The sequence below is a fragment of the Alosa sapidissima genome, chromosome 17 (assembly GCF_018492685.1).
Source record: "Alosa sapidissima isolate fAloSap1 chromosome 17, fAloSap1.pri, whole genome shotgun sequence".
Lineage (NCBI taxonomy): Eukaryota > Metazoa > Chordata > Actinopteri > Clupeiformes > Clupeidae > Alosa > Alosa sapidissima.
The window spans coordinates 14,645,899-14,664,171 of record NC_055973.1 but is presented as its reverse complement, the minus strand read 5'-3'; the positions used below and the strand labels follow the sequence as shown (position 1 = coordinate 14,664,171).

Here is an 18,273-nt window from a genome sequence, read left to right as displayed (position 1 = left end):
GTGTCGGAGGCCCATTACTGCAGTTAGGGAACCATGTCAGGGAAACTGGTATGGCACAGCATCATTGTTGATCAGCTGATTGTAACCTGTAAACTTAAGGATATCACCAGAAACACAAGATGAATCTTCAGGCATATAATCAAAAAGCTCAGTCCAAAATGATGAAAAAAAAAGTGTTTTAAATATTTGCCTGTTAACCCTCACTTGGAATTAAAAGAACGTTTGTCTCTCACTCCCCACGATGGCCATACATGTCAACATTCTGTGAAAGACACTAATGTATTCTATACGGCTGCATCACACCACATCACCACTGATGCTGTGATTCTTGTTACAGAAACACAATCGGATTAAAAAGTTGCATTTTCATATTAGATGGTTTTGGAATGTGTATACTTGCTTCCATTGTTTTGTATTATAAATGTATGTAAAATTTGTTAAATTAAAGTTAAACAACTTGCATTAACAACAACTAAAGCATGTCTAAATGAGCTATTGTATCAGGCCTGTATCTAGGTCTGAAATTAACTATCTATTGGTTACTCTAAAATAAAGTACCAGTTCATAAAGCACAACAGGGATTTAACTTAATGGGGGGGCGATGGTAGTGTAGTGGTTAAGGAGCTGGGCTAGCGTGCAGTAGCCTGAAAGTTGTCGGTTCAATTCCTGGCTTCCACCATTGTGCCCTTGAGCAAGGCACTTAACCCCAAGTTGCTCCGGGGACAATGTGATCCCTTGTAATATAGCTGACATATGTAAGTCACTTTGGTCAAGAAGTGTCTGCTAAATGTAATGTAATGTAACTTAACTTATGCACAAGGAAAGGTGTCATCTGGTCCACAATTGACCATATAAAGGACATAACTTTACAGACAACCAGATCAAAATAAAGACCATAAGAGAGATCCAGATGATGTATCAGATAACCATCTTTATTTACAAATCTCAGGCTACAGTGTGAACACCTCAGGTCTCATGTGCCATCAGTCTACTATCGCCTGGCAGTAAAAAGCTTCAGCTTCATTCTTCTGTCTCAGACTCATCATCCTCCTGACTGATCTGGAAGTAGCGCAGTTCATAGGTCTCCTTATCTGAAGCCACCACTCGCAGCCAATCACGCAGGTTGTTCTTCTTCAAGTACTTCTTGGTGAGATACTTCAGGTACCTAAAAAATATGCAGATGTTTACGTAGCTGGTCCATCAGTGTGGATATTATGAAAATAATACATACAGAGCATACTAGATGAAATCTCACCTTTTAGAGAACTGCTTTTCCGATGTGACATTGATCTTATTCTTCAGGCGTGCAATCTGGACTACATTTTCCAGATTACCAGTTTTGCCATTGACCTTCACTCTCTCTTTCAGGAAGATCTCCTGTTAGGTACAAGGACAAATGACCACACTAGGGAAGATGGCCCTAGGCTTTCAACTAGGGAAGGGGACCCTAGTCAGCAGACCAGGTTAGTCATGTACCAATACACCTTCATTTCAATCTTAATTTATTTAAAGTCCTATGAATGTTTAAACAATTAAAACAGACACAGTATAACCACTTAATTCATGACAGCCATTCATAATATTAAACATCCAAAACAACTCACAAAATTAGCTGAGTCAAGGATCCCATCCTCAACTGGATGTGTGAGGTCAAGGGTGTATTTCCAAGAAGCTCCCTTCTTGCTCTTCTTGGTAGTCTTGACAATCTGTCTTTTCTGTGTAATTATGCACCAGTTAGTATAAACAATTCACGGAACTACACAACTATAACTCTGAAAGGCCATTTCTAATCCATATTTATTCATTCATGTCAGTTTCATACTACTCTTAACGGAAGAAATAGTTTCTATATCGTCTTTTCTATGATATCGATGATGGGCTACGTTATTCATTGTGATTTGACGTGGAATTGTGAATGTAACAGTAGCCTACAGCAACACAGTAACAGATAACCTAGACAGACTACCACGTAACACGTGTTAGATATGGGCCGTCTTTCCTTATGGTGATTTATTCGCGTAAATTGGTGGTTCTTCGGGCCACAACGTATGGCCACACATACACTATTACCATACGTATTACTCCTCTGTATTTAGCAATAATCTCACGTCTGAATGTATTTATTACATAACAAAGTTGCCACAAGATAATCTTACCGGCGCCATTTCAGCGAGAGGAGGGAGGAAAAGGAAGTTACGTTGTCAGAGGAGGCGCTTAATGCACCAAAGAATAGGCTCGTTCGACTTCGTGCAGAGCTGCGCAAATCTAGCTGCACGTGATACATGTTGGACTTTTGCACAATGGATGCATTGTTAAATTCAACAAGCATCACGTTCAGCCAGATCCGTGCAGCGCTGTAGTCGAATGAGCCTATTTGGTGCGTTAAGCGCCTCCAATGACAACGTAGCTTCCTTTTTGGTAGCTAGATTTGTCGCCTTTGCTTCTCAGCATGCGTCAATGCCGCCTCCATCTTTCTCCAGTCATTTTGCGTTCTAAATCTGAATAAACTCCTGAGCAGCTCAAAAGATGCCGGACTGTTGTGCTGCATTTGGTTGTTCAAATAGAAGAAGTGCGAAAACTAAAGAGCAAGGTATAACATTTCACAGGTGAGAAGCTGTTTTTACAATATATATATCGATAGTTATTGGCCCCGATACGAAGTTAACTTATGCACTAGACGGGCTTTGACCAAACGCTAAGTTTTGACAGGTGAAGGGGGGGGGGGGGATAAGTAGAAACACTCTCACAAAAGAAACACTCACAAAAAACAATGAACAGAAAATAAATTCCTTCAGGGTCTGAACAGCAGACCTTAGAAGTCTAAAAAAACATTTTGGTTCTCATTTTCAGAGCACCTAAACACCTTGGTGTTTATATACAAAGATTTTTAAAATATTTTTTTCTTTATTCTCAATGATCTTTTCTTTTTAAAAACACCAATTTGACTTGTCTTATGCAAATCTTTCTTTTTCACTTTCCACCCTGAACATGGGCAAAATGCACCATTGACATCAATATGTTTTGTATAGAGCTACCACAGGTTACTCTATACAACCACAGGTGGCAGTGTGGTGACTATATAAAACATATTGATGTCAATGGGGCATTTTGCCCATGTTCAGAGTGGAAAATAAAAAAGAAATATTTGAATAAGACAAGTCAAATTGGTGTTTTCAAAAAGAAGGGATCATTGAGAATAAGGAAAAACATATTTAAAAAATCTTTGTATATTCCCACAAGGTGTTTGGGTGCTCTGAAAATGATAACCAAAAATCAGACTTGAGGTCTGCTGTTCAGACCCTGAAGGGATTTATTTTCTGTTCATTGCTTTTTATGAGAGTGTTTCTACTTATCTCAGTAAGGAAAATAAATCAAGAGCCTATGTTGAGTACAAATATAATAATAACATTTGTATCAACTTTGAGGGACAGCTATGACCATGCAGGATTATCCAGACCAAACGTGACTATTTTGCTACATACTATTCCTATTTATGTACCACCATGCAAAATTTGAGCCTCCTACATGGTTTAGTTCTTGCGCTGTGGGCTTGTGAACTTTGACAAAAAAAAAGAGGCTGGACAAAATCGACACCCCCTCCCCCTGTAAAACTGGCTGTATCATGGAAAGTAATGATCTTACATAAGAGTAATTTTACAGTGTGTCTCCTGGGTAACATAGGTACACCTGGTAATTTTTTCAGAATTTTTTGAGACCTAAGTGCGTGGGCCCTGGTTGAACTGTCGTGGAATGACCCAAAGGGAAATGCAGTTCATTTTAATAAGAGGCTGACCTGTTTAATTTGTTGTACTAGCCTACTTTACTGGTTACGGAACATTATGGTGGATTTCCCTTGTTACAGTTGATTACACTGTTGCAAAGCCTGCTTGTTGTCAGTTCAATCATCGTTTACATTGATATGGGAGGGTGATTAGGCCTACATTTTTTTTTTATCAGATTTACTTCATAGGAGCCCCAATGTACAATAGCCCCCTACCAGCCAATCAGAAAATAGTATTTCTTGTCTTGTATTTCTTGGGGATATACTACTCGCAACAAGTTATGGATATCTGGCTTTCGGGTGAAATTTAATGTTTCAGTAAGTACTGAAGGCAACAACATGAGACGTAATGCCAAAACTTTAACAAGGGGATATCATTTTGAGGTGAAACGGACGCTGTATTTTTTGTTGTAATAATTAGAATATTTTAAAATATCTTTCAACATATCTTTTAAAATATTTTTGTAATATCTTTTTTATATTTTTAAATATCTTTCTCCTAGAATAGCATGTCCCCATTTCCATGCAACTTTCTCAACTTTTTCACCATTTACATGTTTGCGTTACAAAAGTAAAGAGGGACTTGTTTTCTGTGTAGATTTCCAACTGACAAAGTCAGGCGCAAGGCATGGGCAGCAAAACTGAGAAGAGAGAATTTTACTCCAACACACTTCACCCTGCTCTGCAGCTGTCATTTTAAACCTGAGGATTTTGACATAACTGGACAGACGGTCCGTTTAAGGGAAGGAGTGATCCCATCCATTTTTAAGTTTCCTGATCAAGTTAGTGTCACAGCAATTTCTTATTTCATCTAATTTACTTTTCATTTTCTCTAGTCATGTGCAATGGCCACTGTTAACTCAAATATTTTTTGTAGAGGCCTAGTACACCCAGGACAACCAAGACATCACAAAAGGCAACTGTAGAATTTCCACATCCACCGTCACAGTCACGTTCACCTGTCAGAGGACTTGAAGGACTCAACCTCAGTGAGGTGTCAATCTCAGTGAGTTAAATTTTGTTTTTGTTTTTAAACACCTTTGGTGGATGCTGGGCTGATGTTCAGGGTTGGGTAGTAATGGATTACATGTAATCTGTATTACGTAATCAGATTACAAAAATATAGTAACTATAATCAACCCAGATTACAATAAAAAAAAAATTGTAATCAGAATATAGTTACATTGTTGGGGATTACTTGATTACATTTTATCATGCAAACAATGAAATTTCTTTATTTAAAGGCACTGTAATGGTGCGGCTGCCCGTTACGGCTACAGTTAATTTCATACGGGAGCTAAACACAAAGAACGGACAACGTGATTTACAAACACACTTTATTTGCACACACAAACACGAACGGCATCCAGCATGGTTGCAACGGCAACTGCAAAACACAAACGCATATTGGACAATATTAGTTAAGAGCCTCCTACTTTCAGGGTGGCCAACTGAAGGTTGAGGGAACACGGACATTCAGCAAACCTTTCATTGTGTCGGGCAATAGCACTTCCTGATCTGGGGACTGAGAAAAGACCCGACGGAAAGTTGCAAGGAACATTATAAGTTCGTGGACTGTGACGTACTGCACAAGCAGAGGTCAAGTGTGCAGGACAAGAAGGGTGTTTGGGACGTTCTGGTTATTTATGCTATGTATTAGGTTATGAAATTATGTAATAGAATTGCCTTGTTATGAAACTGTGGGTTTTATGGTATGGAATGTATTTTTGAATATTTATATAGAGAAGGTGCATTTTGTTAGATTATTGATTGATTGATTGTGCATTGGTTTAGTCTGCAGAGTTAAATTCTCTGGTGGGAATATGGTTGAGAGCAGTAGGAGGTAGAATGGTCTGAGGTGAGCAAGTGATTGCCCCTGTTTATAGACTTAAGACTCCTAACGCTTGAAACCTGGTCCTATGATTGAAAAGGATGGTCAAAGTTCATTTTGATATATTTTGAAAGTTTAGTGATTGATTTGTATTGTTTGGAGTTTGGTTTTTCTTTTGTTTTTCCGATTTCTCCAGACTGGTATGTGCTCAGCTTCCAAGGTGGAAATAAAAAAACCTTGCCTTTTTGAGAAACCTCAACACTGTCTCCTATTTCCATCACCGCAACGCCATACTGATCACAGGCACACTATGCAAAATTTTCACCTTTATGAAGCCAATTTGGTGGTAAACAAATTTGTAATATGCGAATCGTTCACCTAGCATAGCTATACAGCATAGACGTAGCAAGTCCCTACCAAGAAAACCAGCCATGGAACTTCCAATAGCAGCGCCCTGCCAAATCTCATGAGAATCCTGAAACATTACCTTGTCAGTAGATATAGCCTAGCTCTTTGGATTTAGTTTTCCCCTGTTGTTAATCCTTCACCTCCACAACAAAAGCATTTGCATTGTGTACAGGGGGGATACGTCTCGAGAAGTTTGCTATTTACAATAGCAGAGTAACATAGAAATACATCGTGACTCTAGAGGGAGCTCTACACTCGCCAAAAATACCTAAACCTGCATAGTATACCTTTAAAGGGACCATATGCCGTTTTGGCAATTTCTTTGCTGTTTTCTCACTGTTTTCTGCAGAGCTCCCCCTACCGTTTCCTCTTTCCCTGTTCCTCCGACAACGGTTTACTCACTTTCTGCTTCTTTTCGCTGACTCTGACTCTGTCCGAGAAACTCCATTGCTACCTTGTTCTAGCCAGTGCCTGGCGTGTGTGTAGTGCCGTGAAGCAATTTGTTACATTGCGAGAGTTTCCTGATCATCTTTACAAAGTTAGTGTCACAGCAATTTCTTATTTCATCTAATTTATTTTTCATTTTCTCTAGTCATGTGCAATGCCCACTGTTCATATTAACTCAAATATTTTCTGTAGCGGACTAGTACACCCAAGACAACCAAGACATCACAAAAGGCAACTGCAGAATTTCCACATCCACTGTCACGGTCACGTTCACCTGTCAGAGGACTTGAAGGACTCAACTTCAGTGAGGTGTCAATCTCAGTGAGTTAAATTTTGTTTTTGTTTTTAAAAACCTTTGGTGGATGCTGGGCTGATGTTCAGGGTTGGGTAGTAATGGATTACATGTAATCTGTATTACGTAATCAGATTACAAAAATATAGTAACTATAATCAACCCAGATTACAATAAAAAAAATTGTAATCAGATTATAGTTACATTGTTGGGGATTACTTGATTACATTTTATCATGCAAACAATGCAATTTCTTTATTTAAAGGCACACTATGCAAGATTTTCACCTGTACGAAGGCAATTTGATGGTAAACAAATTTTCAATAGGCAAATCGTTCATCTAGCATAACTATACAGCATAGACGTAGCAAGTCCCTACCAAGAAAACCAGCCATGGAACTTCCAATAGCAGCGCCCCGCCAAATCTCATGAGAATCCTGAAACATTACCTTGTCAGTAGATATAGCCTAGCTCTTTGGATTTAGTTTTTCCCTGTTGTTAATCCTTCACCTCCACAACAAAAGCATTTGCATTGTGTACAGGGGGGATAAGTCGCGACAAGTTTGCTATTTACAATAGCAGAGTAACATAGAAATACATCATGACTCTAGAGGGAGCTCTACACTCGCCAAAAATACCTAAACCTGCATAGTATACCTTTAAAGGGACCCTATGCCGTTTTGGCAATTTCTTCGCTGTTTTCTCACTGTTTTCTGCAGAGCTCCCCCTACCATTTCCTCTTTCCCTGTTCCTCCGACAACGGTTTACTCACTTTCTGCTTCTTTTCGCTGACTCTGACTCTGTCCGAGAAACTCCATTGCTGTTCTAGCTAGCCAGTGCCTGGCATGTATGTGTGTAGTGCCGAGAAGCAATTTGTTACATTGCGAGACAGCAAGACTTTGACTCTGAGGCTGGCGGACCAAAGTGGCAAGGCTGATTTTTTCACAGACGCTATGGGGAAGCGAGATGGCCACCATTCAACCCAGAAAAAGTCTTGTAACCATTCCAATCTAGCCATCAAGAAACCAAACTAAACACATACAATACAAACGGTCGAGCAAACACATTGTTCAAGAGACTATCAAACCACATTACAAAAACGAAGTTCACCCAAGGGTAGCCTACAATTCAACAGCAACAAAGCCAAATCGGTGTCCGTTTTGCAGTCTTCTTCGAAACTACAATCTGATTACATTTTCGAGGCGTGATAGGATACTTCCACTGAGTCACATCCGGATTTTCTCGGACCGGGAACAGAAAGTTGCATATTCGGTTTTTCCACAGAGAAGCGATAGGGGGAGACGAAGCACCCACCAAACGACCCAGAAAGTGTTGTAGAACCATCAGAACGACTCTCAACCTGTATAATCAAGGTCATTTTTTCAAAAATTGTTGCATAGTGCTTCTTTAAGGTAAATTCAGATAAAAAAAAAAAACCGCATAGTGCCCCTTCAATTTGACAAGCAGCCCATTCATTTGTCCATAGATGTAACTTGTCATCCAATTGCCTGTGTAGTTTCTTGACAAGAAAAAGGTTCAAATCAAAACCTAAAATGGAGGAGCCGTCTACATCAACCGATAGACCCATTCCAGTCTATCCCACAACTTTGAATTAAAGACAGTGGAAAATAAGAATGTGTGTCGTGTAAAAAGTCATCCTAATGTAGATTACATTACGTTTTGGGTAATCCTATTGATTGCTTTACTGATTACAAAAAATGCCATGTAATCTGTAGGCTAGTCAGTAATGGATTACATTTCAAAGTAAACTGACCCAACCCTGCTGAAGTTTATCAAAATCAGGAGACTTGGTTTGTTATTGAAATTTTAACTGTTGAAAATGTAAATGTTTTTCAGGATCATCAGTATGCCTTGGACCCACTTAAAGCAAAGCAGAAGTTAATTGAAGCTCAGGAGGAGCTAGTGAGATTACGACGGCACTTAAGAAATGCTAGGGACAGAGAAAGAAGACAGAAGAAGACAGTGAATGCCTTGTTAGAGGATAAAAAAAGGACACAAAGCTGCTAACAGAGGAACTACAGGAGAAGCTGGATTTCTGCTGTGGTTGGTTGACTTACTTGATACAGGCTCTGTAAAACAGAAGATTGTAACATTTACCTCTGGAAATGTTAACAAAATCAGTACACCTACCTGTTATTGTCACTTACAAAACCATTATTTTGTTTCTGTTTTGAATTATTTTAAAAAATAAAATAAATGTGCTAAATGCTGTAGGCCTGTTAGTAATAATTTTGTGAGAATGTTTTGCAACGTATTGCAACCATGCTGATCCAGATCCTAGCCTGACGTAGTCATACTCAATTCTAGTCAGAATATGAGTCTGATACTACTCCATTGGAACGTAATTATGGGGCGTGTTTCAACCGATACAGGAGGGGAATGCCTATGCACTCAATTGGATAGACCTGGTCTATTGGATAGCAACAAAATAGCTTACCGTGAGGTGTAGGAAGAAAACACACGAACCATCCTTCTTCTCCACAAATGCCTTAACATTGTTTTCAGGTCTTTTGTAAAAGTTAGTGCCGTCAATAACTCCTAGCCTACAACAGTCATTATCATTAGAGATTCATTAGAGAAATCTAAGAGATACGTAGTAGGGTAGGCTATTAGGTAAAAACTGATATAAGCCTATAGCCTATATCCCCTCCGTTTTTAAAAATAATTCTGTTATAACACTGATATGCTACAAACATGTTAAACAGCTGGATAAGGCTGTCGCAAATCCCTCGAACAGGTGGTCAATCAGAGATTTCAAACGAACGAGGGAATATGTCGCAATGCAACAGTGCTGTTTTCCCTTGATGAAAGTGAAACCACGAGTTTTCCCACATCTCAACTTTGGCCAAAGTTTTCAGAAATAATCGTTTTCAGTGATAAAACATCATTAAATAATATGCATTTTCCATATGGGGTCTTAAAAGCCATGTATCCTTCTAGGCACAGCGTTTTTGTTTCAAACATAAGTCTAATCTAAGCGTGCTCAGATGGCGGTGTTGCTCACCTGTCCATCATCGTAAAGCCCGATTTGATTGGTCCGCCCGATCTAGGGCGAGTATACTTGCTCCACAATGGAGCAATAGACCTCTCCAGAATAAGTCCCGCCTCCGTAACATCCGTATCCATCCAACTTCCGGGCGTCGATTGTCTATGGGAAATAACATGGCGTTTCGAAATATCATACCGGTAAAACATCTGTAGGTAGCGAAGTAGAAAAAGCTGGTGGGCAGATTAGCCTACACACTTCTGCCATCTAGTTTCCACTGGATTTTTTGATTGTCGGTGCCGTTTAAGTAGTATACTATAGACTATACTACTATACTAAACGGCACCGAAAATCAAAAAATCCAGTGGAAACTAGATGGCAGAAGTGTGTAGGCCAATCTGCCCAGCAGCTTTTTCTACTTTGTCACCTACAGAGTTTGACAGGTACGATCTTTCAAAACGCCATGTTATTTCCCATAGACATTTGACGACCGAAGGTTGGATGGATACGGAAGTTAGGAGACCGAACTTCCCGACCTCAAATGTTGTGGGCGGGACTAAGTTGGGAATGGCACCCAGGCTACCACTACACATTGTTTAATATACAATTTGAAATCATTTAACATTCATTTGAAATAATATAGATAAAACTGCACGATAGCAAATAGCAATTCCACATGCATTGAGGAAATGCGTAAAAAGAGGTTGGCTATCCATTTCGAAGAATAGACTTAGGCCTAGCCTACGTAGGCATGTTCTATCATATTTATTTTCCTCCACATAAATGGTGTTGAATAATCAATTTAAATGTAGTTTACATAGAGCAATGTAGGCCATGCTTCTCATCGGTAAGTGTTGACATGGCGACTGTGTTGACGTTTCACCAGCTTTAGCGGAGAAGGCGACATCTACCGGCATAGGCTACTTAATTTAATCGGCGTTAATATGCTGCTGCCTAAAACCAGAGCCGGACAGTAACGGAGTTCATTTACTTGAGTACAGTACTTGAGTACAATTTTAAGGGATCTGTATTTTACTCGAGTATCATTTTTGGGGAGTACTCATGACTTTACTCAAGTACATTTGAGAGGCAAATATTGTACTCTTTACTCCACTACATTTCTATTCATAACCGTTAGTACCCATTACCTCTAAAAAAAAAAAAGGCAAATCTAGGAAACCCTCAATTTGTTGTTTCCCTCTCAAACGTGATTGGATTGTGCAGGCACCACTGATTGGGACAGCCTATCAGCAATCACCTTCAGCTTTCCGCCAAAGTCAACTCCATGGTCAGATTTAGATAAGACACGAAACCATGGACGAAACAATGGATGAAGACGCAGCAGGTCCATCCCTGGAATGTGCCAACCGTGGCCCCACCTCGCCAGACTATTTCAATTTTCTGAACAAGTTAATGATAGTGTTCGCTTCAAGTGTTTCAATTACAAAATAGTATTTTGTATTTGAAATACGTATTTTAAATACATGTATTAGAAATACTGCCCATCCCTGGCAACATGGTAAAAAGATGAAAATGACTTGATTTTACTTTCAATTCCTTTTACATTCTCCAAGGTATTAACATTAACATTTTTCATAACTCCATGTAGGACGTTTCTGTAGGCTACATAAGCACTGTGGCAGTAGTAATGCCATATTTAGAAAATGTACTCTTGATACTCAAGTACTTTTAAAAACAAGTACTTCAGTACTTTTACTTAAGTAGACATCTGACTGTTAATGAGTAAAATTTAGCAAAGGGTATCTGTACTTTTACTGAAGTAATGAAGCTGTGTACTCTGTCCGCCTCTGCCTAAAACACGATAATGTCGTGCTGACATAACGCCGTTAAATTATAAAAACTCTTGCTGCCGTAATGTTTTTGTTTTTGGACCATAACTTTTGTTCAGTCCACAGGTCCTCTGGACAAACCTGAAGTTGCGATATGTTCTTATTGCTAAGACACTACATACTTTATAATGGCATTGCTAATCAAATGTAACTTTATGTGGAAGACATGCAGCTTCTTGATTTCATCTTCACTTTTTCAATCTGTCAATCAATAACAGGTTAATTTGGCATGCTTTCCGTTTAAGACAGAGGTCAGCACTGCAGTTCATTCTGAGTGTACATGCACCCACAAAGGCTAAAGGAATGCATTGTAATTGTTATGCACAGACTGTTGCTGTGAGGAATAGAGCAGGGTAGAGACAGCCAGATGGATGACTCATCTTTACGCCACTGTGTCGGCAAGCCTGAGTCAGGCAATGCCGGGGTGGGGCAGAAACTGGCACCCAAGCTTCTGCAGAGCTCCAAGCTGACTCCACTGGACTGTACAACAGCTGCTAAGCTAGTTTTCCTCCTCTCTAAACTGTACATTCAATTGGAATGGGAACTGAACTTCTGTGGTACTAGGCGTTGCTACTCTTGACAGCTGTGGTCACTGGGGAGATCAACTGGAGTGTCCTTTTCATACCATCTGAGTAAAAATAGTGTATACATGTTCCAGGGCATTCCACGTTCATTCTTTGTCTTAGGTGTGGGGTACCTTGAGCACACCTATTTTATGTGTAAATCATGTTTAAAAAACAAACTGGGAATTATAGCTAAATAAATTACTCTTGTAAAACATACAACTGTTCTAGATGCCTGTGAAACAGTAGGCTGAGGCACATATGGAACTTTACTGTTGGGGTCACATTTAGTCATTGGATCAAATTGAACATCTCCCACCAACAGCCTGATCACTCAGCATTTGGCTGAATGGCCAGCAGGAAGATCCAGACTTGAGAAGGAAAAAGTGAATTTCCAGGGCTCAATAAGAATCATATCAAATGCTTTACAATACAAATCTACTGGAAAAAGTAGTAAAACCCAAATCAATGCATGGAAGGACCTTGGGCACACCTCAAATGTACTTTCAGTAGAGAAAAACAAAAGTGGAACACTCAGTACAAGTAACCCAAAGTTCTAAAGGTCTAATAAATGCAGATCCATTTATGATTTACTAAACACATCTAACTACTAATTCTATAATATTACACAAATACAAGAGAATTGAGTTATTTCTAGTTTCTTTATTTTTTGCCATCTCCAGTCAGGTAACAAAGGCCTCGAGTGAACAAAATAAATTTCCAACTTAAACCACACCACCCCTTAGAGCAGAGTCCCCTGAAAGAACCTTACTGAAAAAGAGTTGTTTACACAACGTTGAGAAGCCTACCTATTATAGGAGACAGATACAGGCTTCAACACTTTATTGTAGGTTGCCAATGACAGCCAAACAAGTTGGCGGCTATTGTGGTACAGAGGTATTCGCGCATGGCCATCACATCCCTTCAACTTCTATACAACACAGACTGGCATTTAGAAGATAAATCACTGAAGTTTCCTTTTTTCTTTGTGTTTATTCTTTAGTAATCTGAAATGTTTCTAGGTGGTATTCAAAGCCTGTTCTTAAGTGCTAACTTCCACCATCCCAGCATGTCACTTTAGGAAAGGCATTGATCTAGGGCAAATGACCTCAGCGCCTACACGCCAAAGACCATGCTAGGAAACGGTATGGCACCCAGAGATGGGAATATGAAATTTGGGCGGTCACCATAACTCCTCCTCTCCAACTCAAATTCATATCCCCCCCCCAAAAGGCATAGATTCTGCTCTTCATTCTAAGTAATATAAAAAAAATAATCATACAAAAACTGGATCCCATTATTTTCTGAACATTCAGGAATGTAAGTGGCAAGAACAACATCTCAAAGGCAAAACAAAGGAATGACCAAAGAAAATGTGAAATAAAAACTAGAATAAAATAATAAAAATGAAACCTCAGTGATTTGGCAGAATGCCAACCAATCCACGTGAAAAGTTGTTAAAAAGTCCAGCACAGTATTGGAAGGAGAAGAAAAAAAATGAATTAATCACGACAAAATGGTTTGAGGTTGTTGGTGAAGGCCATAGCTTTGGTGACAATTAGAATAAAACCAATGTTATAGTGGATCATGTTGCAGCCCGAGCAGCCCAGTCCCTCTTCCTATTTGCTGTTCATGGCCTTGATGGCCACTGCAGCCTCCTCGCCCATGGCTGCCAGCACACTGACCTGTAGAGAAGAGAAAGGAAAGGCAGCTTGTGAGGGGAGGTGAGGTGAGGTGAGGGGGGGGGGGGGGGGTGTTTACAGACAAATTTCATTCCTTAAGCTTAAGGTTTGTGCACATATATGTAGATACAATTCCCAGCTCAATTACAACCCCACTCTAAATGCAGCATCGCAACAGTATTGCTGACAAACCCAAAGAGCTAAACCTATGAAGCACAAAATGAGCATAAATCAAGAATTTGTATTGAAAGCCTACCACCTTGACACTTGATGACTCATGTACAGTCAAGCACTACTGGCACAAGTATGCATTTATTAACAAAGACATTGCACTGGCCAGAACTAATGATGTTTTAAGAACTAATCTTAGTTACTATTACCATGAAATGAGAGCTAATGGATACATTAACTGATTACTTGGGACTAAGAGGTGGATTTTTGGCTTACTGTTTGAAAACATCCCATATAGATCAACAAGTTTGCACAAAGTAAACACAAAGTGGGATAATCCACAGGCTTGGCTTCAATGAAATCATTGAGGACCAGGACATTCCATCCTTTCACCAGATATACTACAAAGGCCCATTACTATTAAGTGCGAGATAATGGGGCAAAAATCTCAATTCATACACTAGATTTGAGCTGTAATGGGTGTTTAAAGTTTGTGCTATTCCAAATTTAGTTTCCAGTTGTGGACATACTTTAAAGAATTATCAGCAAAACACCAGGAATGTTGACAGCACTCCAGTCTTGTCAGCTAATGTCCCATCCCACAGATGCACAACAGGATAGGCTTATAGGTCAGACTAAGATTACATCCCCACTACTCTGTTTGAATCCAAAACACTTGCCCTTCAACTACACAACTCTGGCGTTAAACGCAACGATTTGAAAATGCTGTCGGCAAACATTGTGTTTTGATGTAGACAGCGAATCTGCAATCTGAAAGTTCATGTAGAAACCCATGTCCCCTTTCGAATTGAACCTAGTCTGACGTTTCTTGACTCCAAGACTCACTTCGACTTCCACTACTAACCTGCCAACGGTGGGTGCTACAGGGAGACTAAAATAAAAGCTTTACTAGCCTTGCTGTGCAGATGAACTCTACATTTTACAATGCTGACAATTGCATTAATGGTCATACGATTTGTGTGAATGGTTGCACAAAACATGAGTCAGGTGTCCACCGCCCCCTCGGACAACATTCATAAGTCGCAAGCGTGCCGTCTTGACGGTTAAACATTTAAAATGAAAGTGTTTAAAAACAGAAGTGTGGATGTAGCCTAAGGGAAGTCTTTGCACTCTGTCCACATTGTACGAAATAAAGGCCATGAACGTGTGGATTGTCCTCAGGACACCACACATTTTAACTTTTGCAAACTGTGGGAATTCCTAGTTCGCCACCTTCCAACACAACTTTAAGGCTTCAAGTTCAATTCCAAATTATTACCATGATGTCCCCATATATATATATATATATATATATATATACACACACACACACACATACACATATATACATACATACACACAGTCTATATGCATTAGGACTAGGACATGCCAAGAGCAAAACATGCAGAGAATGAGGTTTTCACTCATTAACTCAAAAGGACTTAAAATAAGTCATCAACATAAAGACCAAAATAAAAGGGACCCAAAAACCTACCATAATCTCTTCACCATTCTCGCATTTGGTTTCAATTTCCTTTCCCAGATCACCATCAGGCAAACGGAGGTCCTCACGCACCTCACCGTTGTCCATCAGCAGGGACAGGAAGCCGTCTGTGATAGAGAGCAGCTGCAGGGGAGGAAGAGAGTGAATACACCTTCAAGTGAAGCTGCAGACCTCAGAGGTCCTGGAACATCAAAATGAAAAAGGTTCATAAACTGAAACTAAACCCATGGACTGCAGAGGGTAGAGGTCTAACTGCTTTTGAAATGGGCTGAAAATGTATGCTTTTTGTTAATTGACAAAATCAATAGTTCAGTCTTGCACAACAAACCTAGGGTATATAAAACTGTACAAACATTTTTTGAGAACCAACCTGGAAGTCATTTCTCTTGATGTTGGGCACGTCCATGTTGTGGGTGGAGGGGCAAATATCTTCATATTTCTTACCGTTGAAAATATCAATACCAACCATGTGAACCTATTAAAAAGGAAGAAATAATACATTAGCACATTTAAAGTAAATTTCATTACGCAAAAAAAACTCATAAAAATGCAACTTGTAGTAAAAACCAATATTCAACCCCTGATTTGACATGCATTTTACCTTTGCGTGACCATGCTTGCCAGTTTTGGAGGTGGACATCTCAACAATCTTGCAAGGGCGTCCCTTTAGCACCACAAAGCCGTTCTTACGCAGAGCACTGCACTGCTGGGGATAGGTGACAGAAGCCCCAGCATCGCCAGTTGTGAAATCAAGATCTGGGTCGGACATTATGGGGTTGTTTTGATGAACTGGAAAAAAAGGAAAAAATAAGGAAATGTGTGAGGAAGAGCGTAATGGGTTTGTCATCAACTGTAAAAACACAATGAACATAATGTTGTGTACAGTGGCTTTAGTCGTTTTAGGCATCTTGGTTAAAGGGAAAATGTTAAGTTAATCATGACTAACACAAAACGAGTTTGAGTGTGGGGCTCGATCAGAAACGGTTAAATAAACACTTGGTCAGTGTGAAGAAATGAAAACATGTTTGCAATTTGTCCACGTGTCCCCGTTTTGCCCGAGATTTTGGGTAGGGAAGCGGAAACTTGTCCTTCTCCCTAACCTGCCGCATCATGACTCAATTTTAACCAGGAACCGCACACTTGACATGTGTCAACACAAACTACCATCGTGAACTATATTGAAGCCGCAGCAACGGGCGATTTAAGTCCAAATGAAAACATGATCATACTGTTCCTAGTAAACTTATTATATATTTTTTTTTTTTGCTATGGCATAACCCATCAGCGCATGTTAGGCAGGACACGATAGGCCAAGAGTGGCCGTAAAACTCACTGATGAAGAAAAACGCGTTGATAAATTAAAATAAAAAAAATGATCGCTATAATTATAGCTCTATTACAAGTTACGTTGAAGCACTAGCAGCTATATTTGTGACCAGTAAATCAACTAATTGAGTATCCACTGACTGCACTCATCACCAGCTAAATAGCTTGCGTTACTCAGTGAAGGAGCTAACGTTAGGTGGCAATTCAAACCTGCTAACTTAGAGTTCGGCTATTTGCAAACACCGAAAGCCACGCTAGAATTGGCCTTTTAATTTCTTTTATCGGACAGATTAACACATGCCACTATGTAGAGTGAATACAATTGAAAGAATGTTTCGAGAATAACAGTTTGTCATTTCACAGAAATTACGATTACTGTAGCAGCTAGCGGGCTAGTCCCCAAAACCATCGCGACATGGTCGGCTAAGTGAAATTAGCTACTGCTAGCCAGCTTGGCTAATGTTAGTTTACGGTCCTTGAACATGCGCTACGCAAGACACCAAATAGACTACTCCATTCAATGTAGAACTAAAGTAAAGTATAGTTTTGTGTTATACTACAAACATATGAGCCAGAAAACACACAAAGCGCGACAAAACAATATACACTGGTAAGTGTAAAAGTTTACATTACATCAATTAACAGCATCCACAACTTATCTGCGTTAGCTACAACTCCAATGTGTTAACCAGCTAGCATGACAAGTCAGTACAGCTAGCGCGCGGAAGGCCTCATGCTTGCTTTTCATTTAGCATCGCAGAGGTAGCTTGCTACAGATATTAAAAACGGACCCGCACCCAAGCAGATAAGGGCAAAATCACCATTTCGGAGCAAACTTTTACATGTCCCATCTCTGGGCAAATGAAATGGTACCGTATATCATCAATTACTCACAGTAAAGGCACAAAGATTAGAAAGTATTTTTCAGATGAGAGAAGCATGCGCCATGCAACACTTACCGCACAAGAGAAAAGGAGCGTAAATGCGCAAGCGCGTCCGATTTTACTGCAAAACTCGTGCGGTGGGAGGGACAACTCCCTTTCAGTTTCCGCACTTCAACAGAAGAGTAGTTCCGCTGTGCTTCAAAGTAAAGCCTAGGCGTCATAGGCGTTCATAACAAAGTCTGAAACTGGTTGCATTTCATGATTACAAATATCATCAAATATATCCGACAATGTATTTATAAACAGTACATATTTTGGAACATAAAATAGACTGGACTGCCCTGGAATCCATCCAATGGCCGTTGTCTTTGGTCCTTCTCAGCATAGGCCACTCTGTAGGGTAAATCTTTATACTGTCAGTGGGTAAATCAAGGCTTTGGCCAAATCATCACCAGATAAACAGAATTAATAGATTCTGCAGCCAATGTTGACGCTAGACCTATTAAAAATAACAAAGTTAAGTTTTT

General features: G+C 39.6%; 2 protein-coding genes and 1 long non-coding RNA gene across 4 annotated transcripts; 1 reads left to right on the top strand and 2 right to left on the bottom strand.

The window, feature by feature from the left end:
* Positions 1 to 911: 911 nt before the first annotated feature.
* Positions 912 to 2,280, bottom strand: rpl22l1 (ribosomal protein L22-like 1). Its single transcript, XM_042068491.1, has 4 exons — positions 2,157 to 2,280; positions 1,605 to 1,715; positions 1,256 to 1,377; positions 912 to 1,165 (listed from the first exon to the last, which is right to left on the bottom strand). Exons 1-4 carry the CDS (start codon positions 2,163 to 2,165, stop codon positions 1,021 to 1,023), a joined length of 387 nt encoding a protein of 128 aa, XP_041924425.1. The 5' UTR covers positions 2,166 to 2,280; the 3' UTR covers positions 912 to 1,020.
* Positions 2,281 to 2,358: 78 nt separating this feature from the next.
* On the top strand, positions 2,359 to 8,993 carry LOC121688720. Of its 2 annotated transcripts, none has more exons than XR_006024670.1 (5): positions 2,359 to 2,590; positions 4,380 to 4,563; positions 4,659 to 4,787; positions 6,660 to 6,788; positions 8,617 to 8,993. It is a non-coding gene; the product is annotated as an uncharacterized LOC121688720 (long non-coding RNA). The 2 variants fall into 2 exon arrangements; XR_006024669.1 differs by having other exon boundaries at positions 2,359 to 2,606.
* Positions 8,994 to 12,822: 3,829 nt separating this feature from the next.
* Positions 12,823 to 17,842, bottom strand: eif5a (eukaryotic translation initiation factor 5A). The gene is made up of 5 exons (XM_042068475.1): positions 17,822 to 17,842; positions 16,138 to 16,325; positions 15,907 to 16,011; positions 15,528 to 15,659; positions 12,823 to 13,864 (listed from the first exon to the last, which is right to left on the bottom strand). Exons 2-5 carry the CDS (start codon positions 16,303 to 16,305, stop codon positions 13,799 to 13,801), a joined length of 471 nt encoding a protein of 156 aa, XP_041924409.1. The 5' UTR covers positions 16,306 to 16,325; positions 17,822 to 17,842; the 3' UTR covers positions 12,823 to 13,798.
* Positions 17,843 to 18,273: the final 431 nt, after the last annotated feature.

Bases quoted from the DNA above. Each gene is read 5' to 3' on its own strand.
- rpl22l1 (XM_042068491.1), bottom strand. The intron at 1,378-1,604 runs GTGAGTTGTTTT...TGTACCTAACAG, and splicing joins TCCTTGACTCAGCTAATTTT to GAGATCTTCCTGAAAGAGAG. The intron at 1,166-1,255 runs GTGAGATTTCAT...CATATTTTTTAG, and splicing joins GAAAAGCAGTTCTCTAAAAG to GTACCTGAAGTATCTCACCA.
- eif5a (XM_042068475.1), bottom strand. From the start codon at position 16,305: ATGTCCGACCCAGATCTTGATTTCACAACTGGCGATGCTGGGGCTTCT. The intron at 15,660-15,906 runs GTTGGTTCTCAA...CCTCCCCTGCAG, and splicing joins TCAAGAGAAATGACTTCCAG to CTGCTCTCTATCACAGACGG. The intron at 13,865-15,527 runs GTAGGTTTTTGG...TCTTCTCTACAG, and splicing joins AGAATGGTGAAGAGATTATG to GTCAGTGTGCTGGCAGCCAT.